This window comes from Xiphophorus hellerii, chromosome 1 (assembly GCF_003331165.1).
Source record: "Xiphophorus hellerii strain 12219 chromosome 1, Xiphophorus_hellerii-4.1, whole genome shotgun sequence".
Classification (NCBI taxonomy): domain Eukaryota; kingdom Metazoa; phylum Chordata; class Actinopteri; order Cyprinodontiformes; family Poeciliidae; genus Xiphophorus; species Xiphophorus hellerii.
This window is the reverse complement of record NC_045672.1, coordinates 16043677-16067190: the sequence shown is the minus strand read 5'-3', so window position 1 is coordinate 16067190 and position 23514 is coordinate 16043677. Positions and strand designations below refer to the sequence as shown.

At 40.4% G+C, this 23514-nt stretch overlaps 1 protein-coding gene across 1 annotated transcript; it reads right to left on the bottom strand.

Moving 5' to 3' along the window:
• Positions 1–1436: 1436 nt before the first annotated feature.
• On the bottom strand, positions 1437–21183 carry acvr1ba (activin A receptor type 1Ba). Its single transcript, XM_032574493.1, has 9 exons — positions 20978–21183; positions 7290–7520; positions 6932–7189; positions 6625–6855; positions 6316–6483; positions 6067–6223; positions 5797–5921; positions 5577–5707; positions 1437–4693 (listed from the first exon to the last, which is right to left on the bottom strand). The coding sequence occupies exons 1-9, from the start codon at positions 21039–21041 to the stop codon at positions 4568–4570; spliced, it is 1491 nt and encodes a 496-aa protein (XP_032430384.1). The 5' UTR covers positions 21042–21183; the 3' UTR covers positions 1437–4567.
• Positions 21184–23514: the final 2331 nt, after the last annotated feature.

Genomic DNA, 23514 nt, shown 5'->3' with positions numbered 1-23514 from the left:
TACATTTTATGTTACAGCCTTATTCCAAATTGTATTAAAATTCCCCAAGATTCTACACACAAATACACCTTCATGACAATGTAGGAAAAAAAGTGTTGTTTTTTTATAGATTTATTTTTAATAAATGTAAAAATTTATAAATTTAATATAAATGTACACATTTCTTAAACATTAAATTTGTAAATGTATTTATTTAAAATGATACATTCAGATATTTAAATTTCTAATTTAATAAATTAAACATGTATATATTTACGTGAATATATTCATAAATATTAACAGTTGTTCATCTTAAATCTCAGCTGTTTTGCACGGATCCTCCTTAAGGTGTTTGGAGTCCAGCTGTGATAAATTCAGTTGAAATGGAAACGCAAGAGTTTCTTAAAGAGACAGTCCCCACTTCAAGGAATTAAACAACAGTCACATTTGATACGGACAGTATTTCTAACACAGCTGAAGGTTGATTGTGCTATAAAATGGCACTATGTGGCTGGAAAACATAATACCGTCCGTTTAAAGAGTCACGAACAAGCTACAAGAAAACAGAAACTAAAAAAATCTCCAAAGCTCACTGGTGAAGAAGCTAATAGCACGTTGCTGTGGTGAGAAATGTGAAGCTGCTTTTTTTCCCCCTCAAGGAGACTCAACATATCTGTTCTTGCTTCCAAACTCTGGAGCAATATTTATCTTATAAGGACTGCTAATACTCTGAAGTCGTCACTTAGATCCATCGTTTTTTTTGTTACTTTTTAGCTTTTAATTCTGTTCTTTTAAAGCTGTTCTGATCAGACTTCTCATTTTTATCCCACCAGTTTTATTGTTGGTTTTTGTATGGGTCATGTTTCATTTTATGGACCTGTGCAACACTTTGGATGTATAAAGTGCCCCATAAAAGTTTATTGATACATTAACTGGTAAATATATTACAAACAGCAACTGCAAAACTCATAAGGATGCAGAGAAGTTCTCCATTAGGACGTCTGATCTAATGCATGCCATTTTTGACAGCAGAATTCAATTTCTTACTGCAGATCTCTTTTTAATAATATCCATCTTTTCCCCCTAGGCACAACTGATTGAAACAAGATACTACTTAATAAAAAAAAAACAACACAAAGGTGGCTGGGTAGAAAAAAAGAAGCTGAAATCAAAGGCAACCAAGTTAAAATAAAAAAAAAAAAGGAAAAACGTGAAAAGCACTGCATTTGATAAATGGAAGGAGGAAATCCCCTTGAAAAATTTGGCATTTTCCCTTTTGTTTTTTAAATCTATCCATACCCGGAAAGCGATAAAAACAAATTCCACTTTCTCCAGACATTTCAAATCTGTATTGGAATCCTTTATATAACAAATACAAAAAATGAAATAAAAAAAGGGAGCAGACACACTCCAGTGTAATTGTCACAGAGCTTCAATAAGCACCAACTGAACACATGTAAGAAAAAGGAGGAATTTATTGTATATTGTCTATGTACATTTTGAACTAAATCAGAAAAGATCAGCACAATATCATCACTGAATTTTGAAGTTTTCACCTATGAACATGATGATCAAATACCCATGGCAACACACACCAAACATGGACAAGAGTGTTTTGACAATTTTGGTTCAACTTGACATCATCATCATCATTCTCCCGCTTTCCATCCCTCTCTCGCTCTTTTTTCCGCTACACTTCTACCCATGTTAAACAGTAGCAGCAACATTTCTGGGGTGCACAGCCAATGACCCAAAAGAGAAAAAAAAAAGAAGAAGAAAAAGTCAACCTGTTGGAGGAAAACGGGGGTTAGGGACCTCAGTGCAGAGGGCCCGGTGTTTGAGACGGCATGCAAAACGGACATGACACATGGTTCAGGTGATGGCTTCGACAAACATTAACTAACGCCCTTGTGGACATAACAGTGCAGAGCCCATAGGTGACGAATATCAGTGTAATACTTTCATAGTCTTGTCTGCAGAAGTAGAATGAAAACATGCAGTTCCCCGCTCGCGGCATGTCAGTCCTCGAAGGTCCCCCGCGTCTACCTGCATGTTCGACGTGATCCGTCGACAGTTCGTCTGATTTCCTGGTTTAAAAAAAAAAAAAAAAAGAGAGCCAGTGGCAGTATTTAAGATCAACACCAAGTCCTTCTGTATTCCAGTGTCAAAATGAGCAGGAGATGGAGACGTCACCCCGCGTAGAAACGGGTATACGCAAGGAGAAAAGGATCAGTAGTACCACCAGACTGCCATGAAAGGAACAAGTGGAGGAAAAATAAAATAACCATAACCTCCAGCAATTAATATTTGTTAGCACAGTTGGAGACCATGCAGACAGGTTAAAAACAAGAGATCTGTCAAAGTACCGTCCAATCAAAAGAGAGAAAAAAAAACAAATCTGCATCATTATGTCACACTGGAGCTGTGGCATGTAGAGGAGAAAAGAAAAACGCACGTTTATATACAAATAAATCACATGTACCCATAATCAGTAGTGTCTAATGTCAAAAGAAGAAAAGCCATTGTGACCTCTTTACACAAAAACATCATTCAAAATGTACTTTTCATTGCCATTTCATTACGCCTCTCGGAGCGCACCGCCCGGGTTAACGGCTACATTCATACTCACACTGAGCACCACACCAACTGAATGAAATAACCCCTCCAACCTCGGCGTCTACACTCTGGTTTGTCGCGTCTCATCTCACAGTGTTCATCAACATGAATTTTAAAAAAGAAAAACAAAAAGAAAAAACAACTATAAACAAATAAATAAAACGGTAAAACGATCTCACCAAACATAATCCCTGCCACTTTTTTTTTTTTTACCCTCCCAAACTAAATTCAGGGCTGGACCACATCTCATAAATGCGATTCCTGGCAGGCGTCGGGAAGCTACACGGAGTGCAACCACGGGTTAAACCAGATATTTACGTGGACAGTAGGAAGACATACAACTGTTTTTATCCTGGTTAAAATCAAGATTACTAAAGCGGCGACTGCTAAACGCCAGAATAATCTGAGAGTTCGACTTGGGTTACACGTTCAGCGCATCGCTCCTCCGGCTCCCCACAACAGTCTAACGGAAGTTTGGCTCTTTCCTTCGCTTGGAACTGATGAAGATGAAGTTTGACACCTTTTCATCTCTGACCCCTAATGCGCTTTAATCAGGGGTTGATGATAACCACTCCAAAACATTGCCCGCTGCCACTTTGTGGCTAATTTGGAGGCATGGTAGGGTCACTGTCCATTTGGAAGACTTCTTTTTTTTTGTGTGTGTGAAGTGCACCAGTCCCTCCCGCAGAAGACACTTAGTACCTGAGAAAAATTACAAACTGTAAACTAGCTCATCTTGAAACAATGGCTTCTTCCTCTCAGAGGAGCCTTTCGGCCCGTATGGGTAACAGACTCGATTCCCAGTGGAAAAAAGACACATCTTCACAAGGTACTTTACCTTTGTTCTGAGGTCGATTAGCACAGCTGGGGCCAAAACGGTCATCTCTGGGAAACAGAACCTGAACAGTGTAACTGGACATATTCCCATTGTGCTTTCTTGCCTGTAATTGTTTAAACAGATGGAGATGCGGAGGTCCACAGTTTCTCTTCCTGAGATCTCGACTGATTTCGTTTGGATTTTCAACGATGCCACACCAGGAAGCAGCGCGTTCAAAGTATCGTCTTAAAACACAGCCGCACGTGTCGACGCCTTTCAAAGCCGCAGCGTCGTCTTCATCATCCGGGCTTCTTAAATTTAAAGAAACTTTGAATGCTCCAGCGTTTTGCAAATGGAAAATGAGTTTAGCATGACGGACAGAAAAAGGGTTGCGTTTTTCCTACGGCGAATGTAAACATCTGGTTTCACCTGCGGTTTCTTTTTGCATCATATTCCAGTGGGGTAGATTAGAAAACAATCTGGCTGTTCATGCTTCATTTCAAACGGCAGATTTTCCTTGTTTCTGAATAAACTGTCTAATAAACTGCAGCCTGTTTTTAGAAGGCGCCGTCTTGGAAACATGCTCGACGTCCAGCCACCTTTTACACACAAACGCATAAATAGAAACAGTACTTCAGCCCCTGTCCTCTTCTTCACACTCACACACACACACACACACACGACGGCGAGATATTGCTAAAAAACAACAAAACGGCCAGAGTGTTATTTCTTTAACATTAAAACCCACAAAAGAAGCTCCTCTGGAAAACTTTTAGATCCATCACTGAACCTAACGGGTAAAAAGAAAATGGGGAAAAAAAAAAAAAAAAAGTGACTGTACAGTAATTCCTGCCCTGGTAAATGAAAGGAGGTTGAGTGTATGCTATTAACAGTGGTAGTGTTGTAGTGTGGCCCGTGGGTTAGGAGGATGAGGAGGAGGAAGGAGAGGGATGGGTGACTTTCAGTAGTTTTGGCTAAAAAGGTGAGGTAGGCCTTGTCACAACTTGGAGTGTGGCTTTAAAACTGGCAGGGTTGTTGGTTTGTTTTTTTTTTTGTTTGTTTGTTTTTTTTTCTCCATTTGCAGTCTGTCTTTAGTGTTTGTTTCCTATGGGAGTGTGGTCGGGCTGTGCGTCTCTAGCGCGCCTCACTGGCCGCTCACATCTTGACGTCCTCCTCCACGCTGAGCTGAGACAGAGTCTTCTTGATGCGCAGTGCCGTCAGTCGCGCCGCGCCGTTGGCGTACCAGCACTCCCGCATGATCTTCCCCATCACACGCAGCGACTGCGAGGCGAAACACACACAGGTCAGTTTGCGCCTCCTTAATCTAAGTATTCGAATTCAGAATAAAACGCCTCAAACACATATAAAGTTACTTTTTGTGCCTAAATGTAGGAAATCCATTAGAGTATTTGTTTTAGATGATATACACGCCTTCAAACTTGACCTTCTTTAAGATGATTAAAAAAAAATCTGACCCTTGTTGATTTGAACTCCTGCAATTTAACTTCTTGATATAAAACAAACCAGTCTGCAGCTACACTGTCTCACAAGATGTCCTAATGAAACTAAAAATTAATGTTGCAGAGATTTTATACATTAAACCAAAATAAAATGGTGGCTCAGTGGAAAGAAAAAGGATTTAAATCTAAGAAGTGTGGCAGGCACCCTGTTTTTCACCCCCTTGAGGTTAATATTTTATACAGTCGTCCTTTTTGCTGAAATTAAAATAGCAAATCTTCTGAGGTAGGTCTGGACTTTGACTAAGCCACTCCAACACAATGCTTTAAACCAGTGGTGTCCCAATCTTTTGGCAAAATAATTACGTTTAAAGCAGTTGGTGGCCACAAAAATAAATAAAAACATGGCTAACTTTCTTAAAGTATTTATTTTTTTCTTTTTTAAATCACTAATAAACTAATCATGCAGGATTTTATTTTAGCAAACACAACAGTAAGGGTTTTGTAGAAAGGGGATTTGTGAATTGCTGTAGATCCAAAACTTAAGTTACTTCATAGATTTTCTTAGCCTGAATTTCCTTCTGGGAACTTCTTGTAGCTTTTGGGTCAAAGAGTTGGGAATAAACAAATACTCGTAAGGACAAGTTAACCAAACTCTCTTCCTATGTGGCCTGCAACTATTTTTAGACAACATCAAAGTGAAATACCTCGTAGCTCTGCCACCAGTTGGGAACGTTGGGCCTCAGTTTCTGGTCACAAACCACCTTCCTCATCTCCTCTATGGACGGGTCAGAGGGCACGAGGTCGTAGTAGGGCAGCTGGTACTCCTCATGTATGCCTGTGGAGCAGAGTGAAGAGGTGGACAGACTCTTATTGAATGTTGCTGTCCAGGTTCCTTTAACATCCAACTGTGGCTGCAGGTCTTGCCTCCGGTGTTGCAGCGGCGCGCGATCTCCCAGTACACCAGGCCCAACGCATAAATGTCGGCGCACTTAAAGGAATCAAAATGTTTCATGTTGATGGTTTCATCTAAGACTTCTGGAGCCATATACCTGGATGGGTTCAGAGAGAACAAAGGGGTTTAAACTACAGAGAATACTGACAAAAATCAGATCATTGTTTGTATAAAGGATGTAACAAAGACTGAGGGAAGACCTTTGGGATTAACATTGAGCCGCTACAAGTGGAACCAATTACCTCTTAGTGCCCACGCGCTGGTTCGGTGCTATATCAATTGTGTCTGTGATGGACTCGTGGCGGACGGCCAGGCCCAGGTCAGCTATAGCACAAGTGCCGTTCTTCTTAACCAGGATATTTTTAGACTTGAGGTCCCGATGAGCAATGCCGGGCTTACCTGCAGGAGAAGCGTCATGAAATGAGACGAAGATGGAGGAGGGTGTGACGTTTGGAAAAACTAAGCGAGTTACAGACTGTGTTAAATCTCACCCTGAGTGCCGAGGATCTCCATGTGGAGGTGAGCCAGGCCGCTTGCAGCCGAGAGCGCCAGCTTGATCATGCCCTCGATGGTGACGGAGTAGCGGTTCAAGTAGTCAAACAGAGAGCCGTGCTCGTGATAGTCCGACACCAGCCACAGCTGCGTCCATGTGCCGTTGTCTAAAGGAAACCGAAATGCGTCAAACTGGATTAATGGGTCATTTCGCTCAGCTTTATCTTCAACTTTTAACTTCTTTCTATTTGGTTGTGTCAGCCCTTACATAGAGCTGTAATATGGGTTGGAAATCTGATTATAACCACCTTTATTGTCTGCTGCGATGAATCCCAGGATGTTTTCGTGCCGAAGCATGATTGTCTGGTAGATCTCGGCCTCTCTGAACCAGGAGCGCTCCTCTCTGGATGAGAAGATCTTGACGGCGACATCTCCGCCTCTCCACTTTCCTCGCCACACCTCTCCGAAACGCCCCTTCCCTATTATTTCCTGCAGCACGATCGTCCTGGCAACCGTCCGCTGCACAAACAGCGGCAGCCCTACAAGGAGCAGACCGTGTGAGACACGTACGAAAGAACAGACACAATGTTCTATAAACGGGCAGTGCGCACTGACCAGAGCCAGATCCTGAGGTGGACATGTCATAGATGAGCTCCTGCAGGGTTTTGTCCTTGGTCAGGTACAGGTGGTCGCAGGAGGGGTCCTCCACTTCCAGCCGCTGTCTGTGGCTGTAGGCTCTCTGGTGATACTGGAAGAGGAACACTCCAACCATCAGCAGCACACAGAGCAGGAACACAGGCCCCGCTATGACCGCAACCAGCTCCACTGGCCCCCAGGAGCTCCCCGAGGTCACCCACTCCCCGGTCGTCGGGTCTTCACGCAAAAAACAAGAAGAGGAGGCAGAATCAAAAACACTTGAATAAAAAACCTTCAGCTCGGAAGCTGTGAGAAGTGCAATGAAGACAGTTTTTACCTGGGACTTTCAAGACAATATTGTTGCAGTAATCTTCAAAGCAGCAGTGAGCGTTCAAGTGCCCTTCGGCGCTCTTGCAGAAGATGGGTGGAATCATCCTATCAGGGTCGAGGCAGCTCCGCATGAGCACATCTTTCCCTTCCAACTTGTACGTTGAAACGAGGCAGGCTCCTTTTGTCTCGCACTCACCCGAGTTAACCCCGTTACAGTTCGTGCAGTTGCAGTGTAAAGCTGCGGAAAGAGACACAGACGTGCATCACTTATTGAGACACGGACGAGTTTCACTACACACAGCCTCGCAAGGATCGCAACACACCTTGGACTGTCCCACAAACTAAGCCGGGGGGAACTCGATGGACAGTTCTCAAACTTTTTATAGACAAAAATCTGAGACCTGTTGGCGCTCACTGGTATTCTGAGTCTCGACTCAGAAAGACTGTGATTTTAATTGTAGGAGCTGCAACTAAAATCACAAGGCTCTTGGTCAGCGTCTCCGCCGGCTTTGGACATCCACAGACAGATCGTTCCACTCGATTAAAGGAAATCCACAGATTCTCCTACTTGAGCTGTGGTTTTCTACAGCTCCTCCAGAGCTACTGTGAGCCTCTTGGTGGTTTCTCTGATTAACGCTCTACCTGTCCAGCCTCTCAGTTTAGGTCAGGGGTCTTCAACCTTTGGCTCCGGAGTCAAGCGTGGAACTTTAGCCCAGCTGCAGTAGAGTTTTGATCTGTAAAACTTTTCATGTACTTTTTCAAAACAAAAATGCAAAGAAGATTTTAGACAGTGGCAAAAAGAGGATTGTTTTTGCTTCTAATTTGTTGCTTTGCATTAGGCTGAAAATGTACTTTGGAAAAAAAAAGGGTACCCTGTTCATTGTTTTTAATACCATGTGGTCATTCTTTCACTTATTTGTTTTAAAAGCTAAATAAAATAAGATTTGACATGTAATTCTGCAATACCTAACATTTCTAATAAAATATTGTAATTTTAAAATCTGAAGTGCCATAAGGGCTTTTTAGGTTTTGCAGCTCACAAACATTTTATTTGGCAGGAGGAGGCAAAAAAAACAAAAATATCTCTTTGAATCAACTTGTGAATCTCTAAACGCTATTGGTTGAACAGTTTTATTTAGGAGGGTTAGAGTAGAGGGGATGTGTTATTTCAAAGACAAGTTGAAAGTTAGTACAGTTGAATGGTTGCTACAAAATTGAAGCTCTTAATAGTTTTGTCTTCTTTATTGAAGGTCATAATCGTGATTGCACTAATAAGTTGGCTTGTTTATCTCTTTATGGTGGTTTTGTCCCAGTAGCACTAGGAGGGAAACAACAACATAAACTAATGTAAAATCTCCAGTTTAAGTTTAATCCAACAATAAGAATGAAGAATTGACCAAATCATAACATTCAAATAAACTACGCATTAAAAGAGTACACTTTCCAACTAAAATTTATTAGTTGGGTTTAGAGACGGAGCGGCTAGTGAGCAGATGCTTAGAACAGACTAAAGACATTTAACATGGCATTTGTGGTTAAAATGCAATTCTGACAATAAACAGGATGTGATTCAGAACAGTGACAAGCCAGCATCGAACCTGCATACGATTACCGCAGTAATTAACCTGTAATATTCTGTACTACACGCACTATGTTACAACAGAAAACAAGTAGTAACAGCACCGGAGAAAATTGGGGTGAAGCAGCCACACCATTAACCATGCTGCTACTTGCCATGCTTCAAGTCTCCATTCATTTTCACCAACAGGTGGCGCTCTTGAGCCAAATTTTAGCTTAAAAAAATGCAACCTGACAACTAACAACAATCAAATGCTAATAAACTTCAGGATTATGGCAGGTAATCTATGCTCTACTCTGTCACATAAAGATGCATTAAAACTTGACAAAGTGAAGGGTAAGACGTGTAACACTTTTCCTAAGATACTATACACATTTTATCCAGCAGGGGGAGACCTCACCCCAGAATCTGAACACAAATTACTGAGTGGGTCCCGTCCAATTGTGGGTAGTTTATGATGTGTAGATCATCATCATCATCACCATCACTTGCAGGAGCAGCAGCAGCAGCCAGACGGCCCCGGCGGCCCTGAAATCAGATCTCTCACTGCAGATGAACCCAAACACGCAGAGTGGAGACAGACCCGCCCAGAGGGACACACAAAGTGAAATCCAACAAGGGAGAAGGGTCTCTGCCAAATCCCCGATGCAGCAGAAGGTCTTTCTCATCGTGACACTTAAAGCGGACTCTGTTCGGGCTAATAAGACAAGGCTTCTGTTAAATGCAGCACACTCCTGCAGAGAGACCTCATTAACAGGAACCCAATGGACATGCTACCGCAATAAAACTAAGGTGGTCCAATAAACATACACACAAACGCAGTTAAATTAGGTCAATGCCAGAAAGTCTGCAAAATCTAAAAACAAAAAAACCCCCACAGCTTTCCGAGTTTCCTAACCAACCAACAGCCACAAGCTTGATTAGATTTTCAGATAAATGTGATTTTGAGTCATGGCACACATGCTTCTCATTTAGGTAAGGTCAGCACAAAGGGCTTCTTCCAAGTTATTCTGCTCTCGCCATGCACAGGACAACCTGCTTGCAGGACAGTATCAGTAGCTTTTGCCTTTTCCCTTCACCAACACAAATGACAGGCCCAGAAATGATCCCTGGTAGAAATAAAGGCTCAAGTTTAATCCCTCCAGACTAAAAGAAAAAACTATCCTAAAAACAACACAGGGCAATCCACAAAGAGGAGAGACATTTCAATCCTTATTCTCCAACAAAAACAGGACTCCGTATTGGTTGGATGGCTGACAATGTCTGGCTCACAGGGGGAAAAAAAATGGGTTTAAGGTGGCAAGACTCCAGTAATCCTGCATGTTTTTTACTGAGAGCTTCTTTGACTGCATGAGTTCATTGATGATCCCTTTGAACCAACTTTAATGTCTGTATGCAGAAAAAAAAAAGTGTTGGTAGATTTTAATCACTCTTCTGTAACATCATCATTATTACACAAGCATGGACTAGTCTTTGGTGTAAAAGTATACTACAGTTTTATTTTATTTTTTTTTAAATACTGCTTAAGGTTTGAAAAAGGTTTTGTGGAAATATCCCAGAAAATTGAGCCTGGAAATTTGAGGAAATGTTTCAAATTAGAAACTTTTCTTGCAAGTTATTCGGATTTAATGAAAATTACAGGGATGTAAACAAACTGCACAACATGTAAAGCCAAATACAAATGTTTTATTGAAGGAAGCCTAGTATTTCCTGGTTAAACATTAATATTTGCCCAATGATATAAATAAAGTTTGCTTCCCTTTGTGTAGCCCATGGACTCAGACGTGGCCCAGGTTGCTGGAAACCATCTTTGTGTTTGGGGAAGTGTCTTAAATAAACCTGCAACTGTTCCTGCATCAACTCTGATTGCTCAAGTTGGGATTAAGCCAAAAAAACATAAAATTTCCCCAAACATGTTTAAAATTTCTGTCAAAGAATAATCTTCATATTCTCACACCTTTCCAGCTTTAGAGATGTTCTAGAATTTTGTAATCCCTAGTCCTGCAGTTCAAACTTCTTTAAATGAGATCCTGAAGAGAGCCCAGAGTGACGCATCCCTGCCCCTCCCCCACACATTGCTCCAAATGCAGGTCACTTGTCTGACTGTTTTTTGTACTACCTGAACTATTTCCAAAGTTCCCCCATTCAGTCTTGTTAAGAAATCCTGCTTTATCTAAGCAGCTGACTGCAAGCTCCACCGGAGCACATAGCCTCACTAATTAATCAGACTATTACAGCTTAATTTCCATGTCTCGCTCTATATGGGGCAGAAGGATAAAGAGATATATTCTCAACCAAAACAAGGTTCTAAAATTTACAATTAAAATGTAACATGGATTACTTTAGCAGAAGAAGAAATAATTGTTTCTCTAGGAACGTCTTGAAGGGGAAAACCGAGTTGATCTTTTTTTTGTTGATGCAGTGCTTTTGCTGATGTGTTCATGCTTGTTCAACAACAGTGACTGGAAATGTGGCACGTTGGCAGATTTCGTAATATTTCTCATCTACTAAACATTGGCGTGTGCGCGTTTATGAGAATGAATCTTAATCAGTGAGAGAGATGCAGGAACTCCAGCCCAAGTGCGACCAGACTGGCTGAAGTTTTCATGTGGATGGTATTTCCTGCAAGATAAAACGGGGGTGAAAGCAGAAAAACAAGTCGCGTCACTAATTTCCAGCAATAATGCAGAAAAGCAGTTTAGCTAAATAAAACCTATGACAGCAATACAAGCAGCGGGTTTAATACAGAGGGTTTTGGCAGCCTTTTTCCTCTGTTGTTTACTGCTTTTCTGTGGAATACATCAATTATTTACAACTGCGTTCACACAAGATGCATTTGATCAATCAATCCCCCAGAGCAATATTTTTAAAAAAAAAGAAACTTAGCTTTATGAGTAAATGCTTCTCCTCAAAAGACTCATTAAAGCCAACAGCTGTCAGTTTCACTGTGATGCAGCTCATCTGAAACATATGGCGCCCATGCACGGCGGTAAATCACCACGGAGGAGCGCCGCGATCTAAACCCGACCGGCCTGCGCGTCGATCGTGGAGCGCCGTTGCGGCGAGACGGCTGCTTCCCACATCCAAAGACAGAAGCTCAGAAAGCAAACCGAACATGGCTCAAAACATCCACATTCACTTCCTGAACAGGCCATGGATGGTTTGTGGTCTACCAAGATTTTGGTTTGTGGAAAACATTTTTCACTTCCTTCTCTCTCCCTCTAAGACTTACTGTGTGATTACAACATGTGGAGCCTGCTCCCAAACTAAAGCACACCAACAGCCCTGTCGTTTGCCGCTCTGGAGGAACCAACTGAAGGCCACTACTTAAACTGGTAAATATGGTTTAGTTTCTGACAAATTTAGTCAAGTGAAAAGTTTAAATTTAGAGGTATGAATTCCTGAAGCTAGCTTTCCACTGACCAAGAGTACAGACACAACGAGAAGTGGTGAAGAAGGGGATTTTATTCCTACAATCTCCACTATCTGGTTAGTCTGAAACTAAAAATCTGACCTTTTTTTCCATTTTTAGACCAACACTCTTCAGTGTGGAAGCTGTTACTCAAGGGAGAAAACGCGGAGTAAAACATCTTCTCCATCAGTCAGGTCTTGGAAAAGACATGTGTGAGGAAGAACTAAAGATGCAACAATAAGGCTCTTGTCATACAAATACAAGTGTCCGTTTTATTGGTGTGGCCTGTCCACTTTGACAACAGACGCAGCCTTGAATAAATAAAGTCAATCACCTGATTGGGAAACCCTGCAAAACTGCTCTGTTGAACGTAGGCAACCATCTTCTCCGTGTGGTACGGTTGAAATGCTTTGATCATTGTAATAGATGTCCACACAGATGGGTATGTGTGTTACAACATTTTTTAGAAAATAAGCAAAATCACAATTATCCCGACTAAAAATGTCTTCTTGCAAATGTGTGTGCACAGAAGTCCCCTTGACGTGTTTCTGTGTGCCAGCTGACGCTCCGTCAGAGCTGCAGTTTAAAAACAAACATGGTGGATAGACAACAAACAAAGACATCAACACTGTATTGTTTGTGAGCAGCTAAATGGACAGACACATGGCTGCCAATGAGGCAGAAAAAAATAAGAAACGCTATAGAAATTTTTTTTTTTGAAACTCCTGAATGCCCTGTGAAATTAGGAAAGCTTTCTTTCTGCTGCGTTTCCCCCTCAAACGTAAACTAGATGAACATTTAACTGCTTAGCTCTGTGCCTCCCTGTGATAAACTGAAAACTGTTCAGAAGCCCTCATGTGTTTAACTTTCTTCTTTTTAATTACATGCAATTGTGAATTTAATCTCAACATATAATCCAAAAATCAAAAAATACATATGACTTATTTTTATGTTAAAGTTTTGATTATTGTAGTTTAGATCAAGGTTTAGGTAAAAGAAGCATATTCTGACTCATGTGGGGTTGAACTCATTTGAAGTGAGGCCTTTGTTTTCTTTTAGTTCAGTCTCAGATTGGTCGTTCTGAATAATTAAGAAGTTTTATTTCCAGATGCATAAATAATACGGGCTTATTAAATTTATGTTTGAGGAGGTACTTCAAAAATATTTTGATTTGATTTTGTGGTACGCAAAAAGGAAAAGGTTGCTATAGAGATTATGCACAGACATTTACAGTAAATAGGCATAACCACATAAAGTGTACTAAGCATGCTAATCACTAACATGATTCAAATTAAATTCAAAAATACTTTGATTTATGTAATAAATGATGTCAACCCTGTAAAAGCTTTTGAAACACTGCTGAAATTATATTTATTGTAGAATTCACATGATTTGCCACTGCCTATTATCCTAACAAAAAATAAACGATTAAAAAGACTTCTAGAAAGTTGCTACTATATATAAAACATTAATTAATAATTTAACAATTAAGCAAACAGCAATGAATTACAGCTTTATTTGTCAAATATTAATTTGGAAAACAATTTTTTTTTACAGTTTTGTAGAAAAAAAGGGATGTCTTGTAATATCACTTTCAGAGTTCAGGATAGGAATTGAGAACATGATTTGAGAACGTGATGAGTTTTATTTGTCAATAAATCTGTACTGTAACCTGGAACTTAAATACTTTTCACTGCATTTGTAGATTTTCAGTAATACAGATGGAGTTTTATAACTCTGGCCTGTCTTTTATTTATTATTTTAATATAAACATATTATTGGTAAGATTATAAATTTATTCAAAAAGTAGAAAAAAAATAACAAGTATTTTACTCTTATGTATAGTTCATAAAGGAAAATCGCAACCAGGACGAAAGAACTTAACGATACCAAGAGATCAGCCATGAAAATAAATCTGATCAGAGAATTTCTATTGAAAAAGTTAAGACTGTGGATGATAACAGAATCAAACAAGAGACCCTGAGCCACAAGCATCCCTTCCTGAGCCACGCTGCTTGCACAGTGCTCTGCATATCTCACTGGATTGTGAGCAGAAGTGTTACAAAGCTGCGATTGAAAGCCCCATTTTAGGACCAAAACACACAGATCTGAGCCGACGTCGGGTCTGTGTGGTTTCAGTGAGCCCTGCTCTCGTATCCACATAACTGGTGGTCTTTCACACTGGTCCTTTGTGTGAAGATTAAGGCGACATGAGGAGGGATTGGACTGGCCCTACAGGAACAAAGCCCAAAGTGGAGGGGTGGGAGGGGGATCGTACTCCAGCAGGAGGGCGGAGGGGGTGGAGCGCTGGGGACAGACTGGGGTTACCAGCAACAAACCCCAATGTTTTGGTGGGGCCGGTCTGAGTGAGACAGGAGGGGATGGGGGGCTGGTGCCCATTTGGACTGGATAATATAGAGTAGGAGGGAGAAAAGGGGGAACAGTTTGGAGGACTCGCAGCCCCCCAGCTGCTATTGAGGTCTGCCCAAGTGACCAGCTGCGACTGTCATTAAAACCCAGTCTAGACTTTGACTTACAGGAGGGAGCGGGAACAGGGAACAGTGGAGGAAAACAAGGAGATCAGGAGCACAACAGCCATTCCTCTGAGCTGCTAGTGAGTGGAGTTCCTATCATTCCATTCGTGTTGAGGCAGGAAATGGCAGACATGGCGAGGAAGGGATTAATAAAACATCACTGACATAAACATCATTTTTGGTCCCGACAAAAAAAGAAAGAAAAAAAAATATGGGAATGATAGAAGAAAAAAAAAAAGGGCAGCAGAGTCGCACTCCGAGCAGATTCACCCATTAACCTCGGTGATGGTGTTCCTCTGTTGCCCGGGGTTACTCATGCAGAACAATCCTGTCACAACAGATGAAGTTTTAGAGAAAGGGAACATCAGAGAGTCTGGTGAGGATGCACAGAACTTCCCTGGGCGACTGGCGGAAGGTTGCACACACGCAGTGTGTTTTTCTGGGGGCCCCGAATCGGGAGACAGAAAGCATGCGCTTGTGTACAGGGAGGAGAGCGCCATTACCAAAATGCACTGGCTGAAATTAGATCCATACAGATACCAGACTGAGAGCTGATCAAGACATGCAGACGCCACCAGACAGTGTGAGTGCAACACACACACACAGCGAAGCACACGGGCACACACACACCGCAACTGTGCCCTAATCAATGCTAGGGGAAGGCGGAAAGTCATTACCTTTGTCTGCATCTCGGGGTCAGATTACCGATCTGATTCTAAAGTGAAGTCTCTGGGGCTGAGGCTGCATCTCCCATCCCTACCAACCCACACCCCGCAGGCTGCGTCCCATCCTGTCTGCCGGTCCTCCTGGACGGGATCAAACGCTCGCTCTGGATCAGCCACAGGCACTCGCATTGATCAAAGTTTCATCCATAAAAACCCAAGCATAATAAATCAATGTTTCTTCCACAAAACTTAAAAAGAAATATCAAATCTTAATACTGCTTTGCTACACCCATCTAAAAAAAAACAGAGGATTGTTTAAAAAGTGATCTGGTTACATTTGAATGAACACAATAAGAGATAATTTATGTAATTTATCTCAACGGTAGCTAATAAATCAAGCTTCTTCCTGGTTGACACAGAGTTTCGGTTTGCTTTGAGATCAGACTTGTTGATAACCGATTTTTTTTTTCTGTAATACACAAGAGAAAGCCCATGTTCCAGGTTCTCTGACACAAAAGAGAATCAAAAAAGAAAATGAAGCATTATCCCCATTCGCGAATCATGGAAGATGCTACTCTCCATTTATACCTCAGAATAAAAACTACATGGTTGACGTGTTTAGAAAAACTTTTATGTATTTAATGATTTTTGATTTAAAAAAAAAAAGTAAAAAAAAATTGTTACTTTTTAAAATCTGGGTCAAAAGTCTCCAACCACAATGATTAATGAAATATCGGTCGATTCCGACCTACAGAAAATTGATCAGTTCATCTCTAACTTAAAATGAAACTTAGAAACTTTTTCCATTCTAAACTATGAATAAAAAACAACTGAATAATTTGACAGAGTGGGATGCACTGATCAGGTTTTTTTGTGGCTGATATTAATTTCAAGTGGTCCGTTTGATCTGCCCTGGATATTCAGATTTGTTTTTTAAGGAGTAGAACACAAACAACAATGGTTTTGAACCAAAACAACAAAAAAAACTTATATTGTTTTTAAATTAAACTCAGAAAAGGAACTGAGGTTGATAGGCTTATAAACCAAAAATATCAGATTACTGCTGCAATTTATAAATTTTTAGGTATTCATACTCTAAGAAATTAATAGAAATAATGAAAAAAAAATCATCTCAAACTCAGTGCTTAATTACAACTTGCATAAATCTACTATTTACTCAAATGAATCCAGGATTCCCACAAAAAAAAACAATGCAATTTTGCATTTAAGTTACTTTCTGTTCTACAGATTGAAAATATTTAAGCTAGTGATACTACGGAGCTGCTATTAGGTGTATGAAATGTGTGTCAAAGAATAGCTAAATCCCATAACTTAAATCAACAGGTCTGGCCTGACTCACACCAATCAAAGCAAGTCCTTCACGGGAAAGAGCTGGAAACAACCTTGAGAAGTAGACTGCTCACATTCCAGGAGAAAATTACACAGCAAAGGAGCATCTAGTCTTTATGCCAACAGCAGCTCGAAAAAACAAAAACATATCAAACGCAAAGACACGTTACACAAAACAGGTTTAAGGTTTGGCATTAGGTCGCCAACATAAACTGCTACCAAATCCATCCATCAGCGACACATTTTTTCTTTGTGTATGTAATATCTTTCTCTTGCAACCGGTGTGTGCAAAAAACGAAAAACAAAAAAACCCCACTGAAGTTGGCGTGCTCGGACTTGATAGTAAATCCCTTGTGGTCAAACATCAATAATGGCAGAGCCGGGTCAGAAAGAGGCTACGCTGTCTGCTTTAGCAATTAGGGCTCTGTGCTTCCGGGCCAGTGGAGGTCATTAACAATACTGGTGATTATCGAGTGAAAACTAGACCACCCCGGACCCGAACGGACGCCAACTGGCTCCACGCCACGCTATAGGAAACTGTTGGTAAACAACGATCGCTATGGAGAGCGTGTCTAAGCCAAGCAAAGGAAAACTTTACACAAGCTGCAAAAATTAATTTGATTAAAAGTCAGCCACAGGTCAAAGGATCTTTGAGAGGGGCGCGGGGGAAAATATATCAAACGTTTTTTTTTATCTTAAGCCAAGAGGCAATACAAATTCCCCCTAACCTTTCCTATCTAAAGTTTATTTTCTTTTTCAATGCAAACCTTTGAAAAAAAATAAGTCTCCCTCTTTCGTTGCACATTCTCTTGGCTCTGACCTCATGGGCAGGTGAGCACATGTTTTATTCGCCTACGATTCCACCACATGAACTCCTGCACATCATATGCAGCATTAAATAGCACCTGTTCGCAAACTAGAAGCTACCCAGCTTGATTTACACAGAAGCACACCAACGAATGACAAAACCCTGGCACAGTAGGGCTAACTGTGAGAACAAAGTTCAAGAGATAGCAGAAAATTAACACACCTTCCCTGTAGTGCTTAAGAGAAAGCAGCCTAGTTGTTATTTGGCACACTGGAGGGAGCTGGTAGATGAAAACAGAAGCTGGACTACAGTTAAAGTACAGATTAAAACCCAACAAAGCACAAGGCCTTCTTTCTTTCTTTTTTTTTTTTTTTAAACAGACAAAAAAAAAAAAAAACAGAAGAGAAAGGGAGGGACGCACCCTGCCTCAGAGCAACTCAGCCGACAGCACATATCACATTGCTACTGGGTTCGGTTCACACACGCTGACTGTGTCACGCAGCCATGTAATGCCCATAACACCAGAGGTTGGTAATCTGTATAAAGTCAACAACACGTGACAAATTCACCAAACCTGAGAGGAGAAAAAAAAAAGAAAAAAAGAGTGTGCTTCCTAAAGTCCATTTCGAGAGCCTGAAATATCTGCTCTCACTGCCGCAACTTTCAGGTTGGGCTGGTTTGGGGCCTTCGCACGAAACAATCCATTATGAGGTGTGAAATGACGCTCTGCGAGTCTTTTAAAGAGAACTTGGCCATCATGGCCCTGCCTGACTTTCCCTCTAAAAGTAACCCCCCACAAACACACACACCATTACCCTCACCCAACACAGCGAAATGTTTGGAGCAGAAAGGCAAACCGGCCATGTAGGTGTGATCATTTCCTTCAAGTCAAACCTTGCTGTGCTGCACCCTTATCTATCTGAGCGGGGGAGGAATAGTTTTCTAATTCTTGTTCAGATGACTCAACTAACATATGCTTTGAAAGATGACAACATAGCTTTCCTGACGGTTATCATTTTTATTTTTTCCAAAATCACTCTGTACAGTGGCAAGTTACAACCAAGTATGAGCCGGTTACCAGCCTGTTCAGACCACGGTCAGAACAGGTTGTTTCAACAATGCGACATCCATTTAATAAAACGGCAAAGAAAGTGCTAGCATGACTGGACCATTGGGTTAAGTAAGGCTACTACATGTTCCTACATTTTTTGCCGGTTGCTGCACACTGCTGGTCAAAAAGAAGCTTCCTACACTTTTCCTATTCTTGCAAGAAAGATAAATTCAGCTGCCTCAAAGAATACTGTAGCAGTTTAAACTTAAAGAGCACCATCTATTATCTCATAAAGGTCAAGCCGCTCTAAAATTAAAAATCCAACTACAGGTTGGCTATTAGAAGACAAGATGACTCATCAGCTATGATCAGCATGCGTATATGCACGCAATGATTCTACAGCTTTTGAAGCCATTTGTGCTGCAATTAGTTGTTCATCTCCTCATGTGCACGTTTCATTTGTCAAAAGTTGAGGTTTTGAGAATTTCTAACAATTTTTTTAGCTGTTGTTTTTGGTAGAAAAAAGAACTGTTTCATTTACCTCAACATTGGTAGATATTTTAAGAATCAAACTAATATCCTAGTAGTTAATGTTTTAGAAATCAACAAATTTAATGTGCGACCAGATGCTGAATTAGCTCCTGCAAGAACCAGTTTCCGTACAACAAGAAGATAGTTTATCTTTTTTGAAAATTAAACAATTTATAACATGAAAAAAAAAATAAAAATAATAATTAAAAGGTGAAAATTTCTTTCATTCTAGGCAGAATAGTTTGTGTTGGGACTTATAAAAACTGAAAATATTATTTATGAGTAACAACATTTTGGCTGAATGAGAGAATTCTTGAAGATAAAATAACGTTTTGTTTCAACCACAAGCAGGATATCAACCCAAGAGCTTTCTTTGTCAATGTTTCAAGGGAAAATTGGTTCGGATAACAAATTATGGTGAGTTTTTTGCTTGTTTGTTTTTACTGTGGACGATTACTATGCAAGCCTACGACCATTAATTAGTTAATTCAGAATTTCATAATGGATGCTTTAATGGTTTTCCCCACATATATGGTTTTGGCATTGCTAAAATGAAAACAAAATAAAAAAAACCTCTGCCATTCTTTTGATAACTCTTGAACATTGCAAATAATTCTGACTCGAAAATGATCAAAACGATTAAATAAATTGTCAACTGACTTGCATGCAACAGTAGAAGCCAGCATGTCATACTGTTTCAGCAGCAGCATTAGATCATGTTATAATGCCTTGTTTGTTCTGTGCGTGATTATGATTTAAACCCACTCTTTTCACACCAGCTCAAGGGTAGTTGCAACGTGGCTCCACAAAGAAGGCAATTTGCTAATTATCTGCATAAAATTTCATGCGTGTAGGCTGGATAGCAAAAATTCACATTTAAATCCAGCCTGTTCTGTAGTTGTGGTCGTTGTGGTTGGTAGGAATCAGCTGCTCTAGCATCTGCTGGGGGGTGGGTGGGGATTCAGAACCAGACCAGCGCCTGAAAAGACCCCCAGACTCCACATTTCCATCACAATGAACCCAGACTTCGACTCTGACTTCTGTCTGAGCCTTTTCACTCATTCAGGACCCTAAAACTGCATCTATTTACTGCATACAACAGTTTCACGCTTTCAACCGGGGTCGTCTTATGTGAACTTTGTAGCGTGCAAAGCAGCACTTGACCATATCGCCTATATTTAACCAACACGCTATCATTTACCCAGTGTACTGAGCAACACACTGATAAGCAGGTATAATAGGCCACCAACAAGAAGGTGTTTAGTAAATAACTTCGCATATCAGAGAAGCAGGGATTAACTTGGGCTTTTAACACAAATTATAGTCTGGTTATCTTTATTAACGCTTCATATCCCCAAAACACAAGATAAATCCTTGCATTAGTAACGCATCTGTCCAGATGAGCATTTTTATTAACATCAGTCAACTTCAGACATTGGGGCTAGCGAATGCTAGCTGGCGACTCGAACACACAGCTCCACCATGATGTTGTTGTGGTTCATCCAGCCGCTGCCGACTAATTTCCTTTCATTCGTCGCTGTAAATCCCAACAAAACAACGAAACCAACAAAGCAGCGGGGGCCGTCGGTCGAGGAGAACAGCGACTGTTGATTTAGAGGTCGGCGCTAGCCAGACGCCGCTACCGAGCTAGCTAAATCCCCCGATACACGGAGCGCCATGATGATCATCAGCGACAACAGGCAGTGCCCAGTCCAGGAAAAACACACCGAGACAAAAGCCGGAGAGGCGCTCCGGTCCCACTCACCGTCACCGACAGCCGCCAGCCCGAGCAGGGCCAGCAGCGTTAGGGCTGTTTGTCTTAGAGCCATGTCTTCTGAATTCCCATGTCTACGCGAGGGAAAAGCGCCCGAAGTGTGTCGTTATCAACACGGTCAGAGCTGAAACACAACCACAGTCCGACCGCACACACCACACCACCAGATACCAGCCAGCCAGCCAGCCCGCCGGTGACGTGTTTAAAGGAGGAGGGGCTTCCCGCTGCCTCCCTTCACTCTGCCTCCGAGGTCACGGCTGCGTGTGTAGGGAGAGGTAAACACAACAATGGCTGAATTACAGACCGCCAGTCTCACATTATCAAGCGAGAGTGCGATTTTCGCAGCTTTTCTTATAAATATACTAAACGAAACAGTTCAGCTTTCCTGTCTGGGTTATGATTCAGCCTCCGACATATGTCAGAGGAAACATCTTTTTCCTCTGACATATGAAGCAGAACTTACTAAGAAGTGTATTTTTACAGGACATATTATTATTATTATTATTATTATTATTATTGGGCCCGTTTTGTTCTATTAATTATGGCTAATATCTAAATCAATATTGTCACAAAAATGAAAATATTTTTTCTGACTTTTGCAGACATTCTTAGATCAATTTGTATGTGTTCGATTTTTTTTGTTTTGTTTTGCAGTGTGACATTAATTCGCTTCAGTTTATTTATTGTGTTGCAATAAATGTCACCTCAATGGATTTCACAAGGCAAACAGGCCCAATTCATATCCAAATATAATTATATAGCCAAATCTTTTCAGAGGCATAGACGGATTCAAATCCATTTTACATATACATTTTATCCTAGTTATGGTGCAGTCAGATTCTGGGTATGATGCACATTGGTAAAAAGTTACATAATGAAGCCAAGCTGACTGCGTAGAGTCGTTGACTATGCAGCAGTTCCTCCCCCTGAGTACCTATTGGCGACAATGGAAAGAAACAAGTTCCTTTTAACAGGGAGAGACCTCCAGCAGAGCCAGGCTCAGACTGAGAGGCTCTCCGCTATGACTGACTACAGTTTGAGAGGACAAATCCACAATTGTCTTCTTGAGATGCTGGATTTGTTGCTTCATCCCAAGATCAGCAGTGACCCTCATCTAGCCGCCCCCTCATTCATAGTCTGCCTGTCTGGTTAGTGATTCAGTCTGATGTCATCTTCCTCTATGTGCCACAGAAAAACAGTACTTGTGTATATGTTTTTTTTATACTTGCCACATTTTGAATTTTGAGTATTATATGTGGAGATTCAAATCAGATTTATCCCCGTTAATCTTGAGATGGTTATCTGTAAAAAGAAAAATTCTGTTTTTTTTCCAGCATGTATCAGTTTCATGCCTGTGTTGTTTTATTTTTTCGAGTATATATTCTCTTGTAATTTTATGACAGTTTTAGGACATTTTATTCCCTTTTCTGGGATATGACCTATTTCTAATGAATACGAAAACACTCCAACTGTCCAGGGATGCATTGCCCTATTAAATGAAATAGTAGAAAACCAGAAAACAGAAGAGTCTGAAAAATACATGAAGTACAAAAAATGATAAACTATATGTATATATAAATTTAAAAAAATTCAATTGTTTAAGAAAAATTAAAATGCCTGCATATTATTACATTGTGTTACTGTGCTGCATCTTTTTAAACTTGGAAAAATGTGTCTGTAAATTTTAGTTAGATGTAAATTTTAATTGACTATTGTGACCTGTTTGTGAAAAGAAACCAATAATTTAAAAAAAAAATGAAGCACGTGTGTCTGCAGGAGCGTTTATAGAACCACAGTGGCTGAAAAAGTGAGATATGACGAAGTTGTCTGATGCAAATGAAAGTGCTGAGAGTGGGCTTGAAAATGAAACATTTCCCCAATGTAGGATGAAGTTTAAAGGGCAGCAGGGGAAGAACTGAAACTGTAACATTTAGTATGACTCTGTATTGACAAACTGCTGTAATAGATGCACAGCTATGGAAGAAATCTCAGAAATTGTTACAACTACAGTATGCACTGCTTTCTTTTAGTCTATTATCTAAAATCCTGATAAAGTAAAATAAAATTTTAGTTGTAACACACCAAAATCGGAAAAACTGAAGGTACACAAATAGTTTTGCCGCTCACTGATTCCCCTAGTCCAGTTCTGACTCTAAGCCCACCTGTTTAGAGATTCTTTTCAACCATAATAAATGAAACATTTACTAAACAAACTAAATATGGCTAGTACTAAACATGCTAAATATGTTACATACTAAACATGTGTAGTATGTTTAGTACTAAATACTAAACGTAGTACTAAGCATACTAAGTATTTAGTATGTTTAGAACTAAATATGTTATCATAATTTGATGATGTGTATTTATCATCAACATCATGAATACACATGATGTGTACTTATGATTTTGATGATGGCCTTCATTAAAATGTAATGTTTATTACTGGTTTTATCAGTAGTTGACTGAATGGTGTCTTTTATGACTTTGTGTTTTTTGCGATGTAAAGCACTTTGAACTGTCTCGCTGCT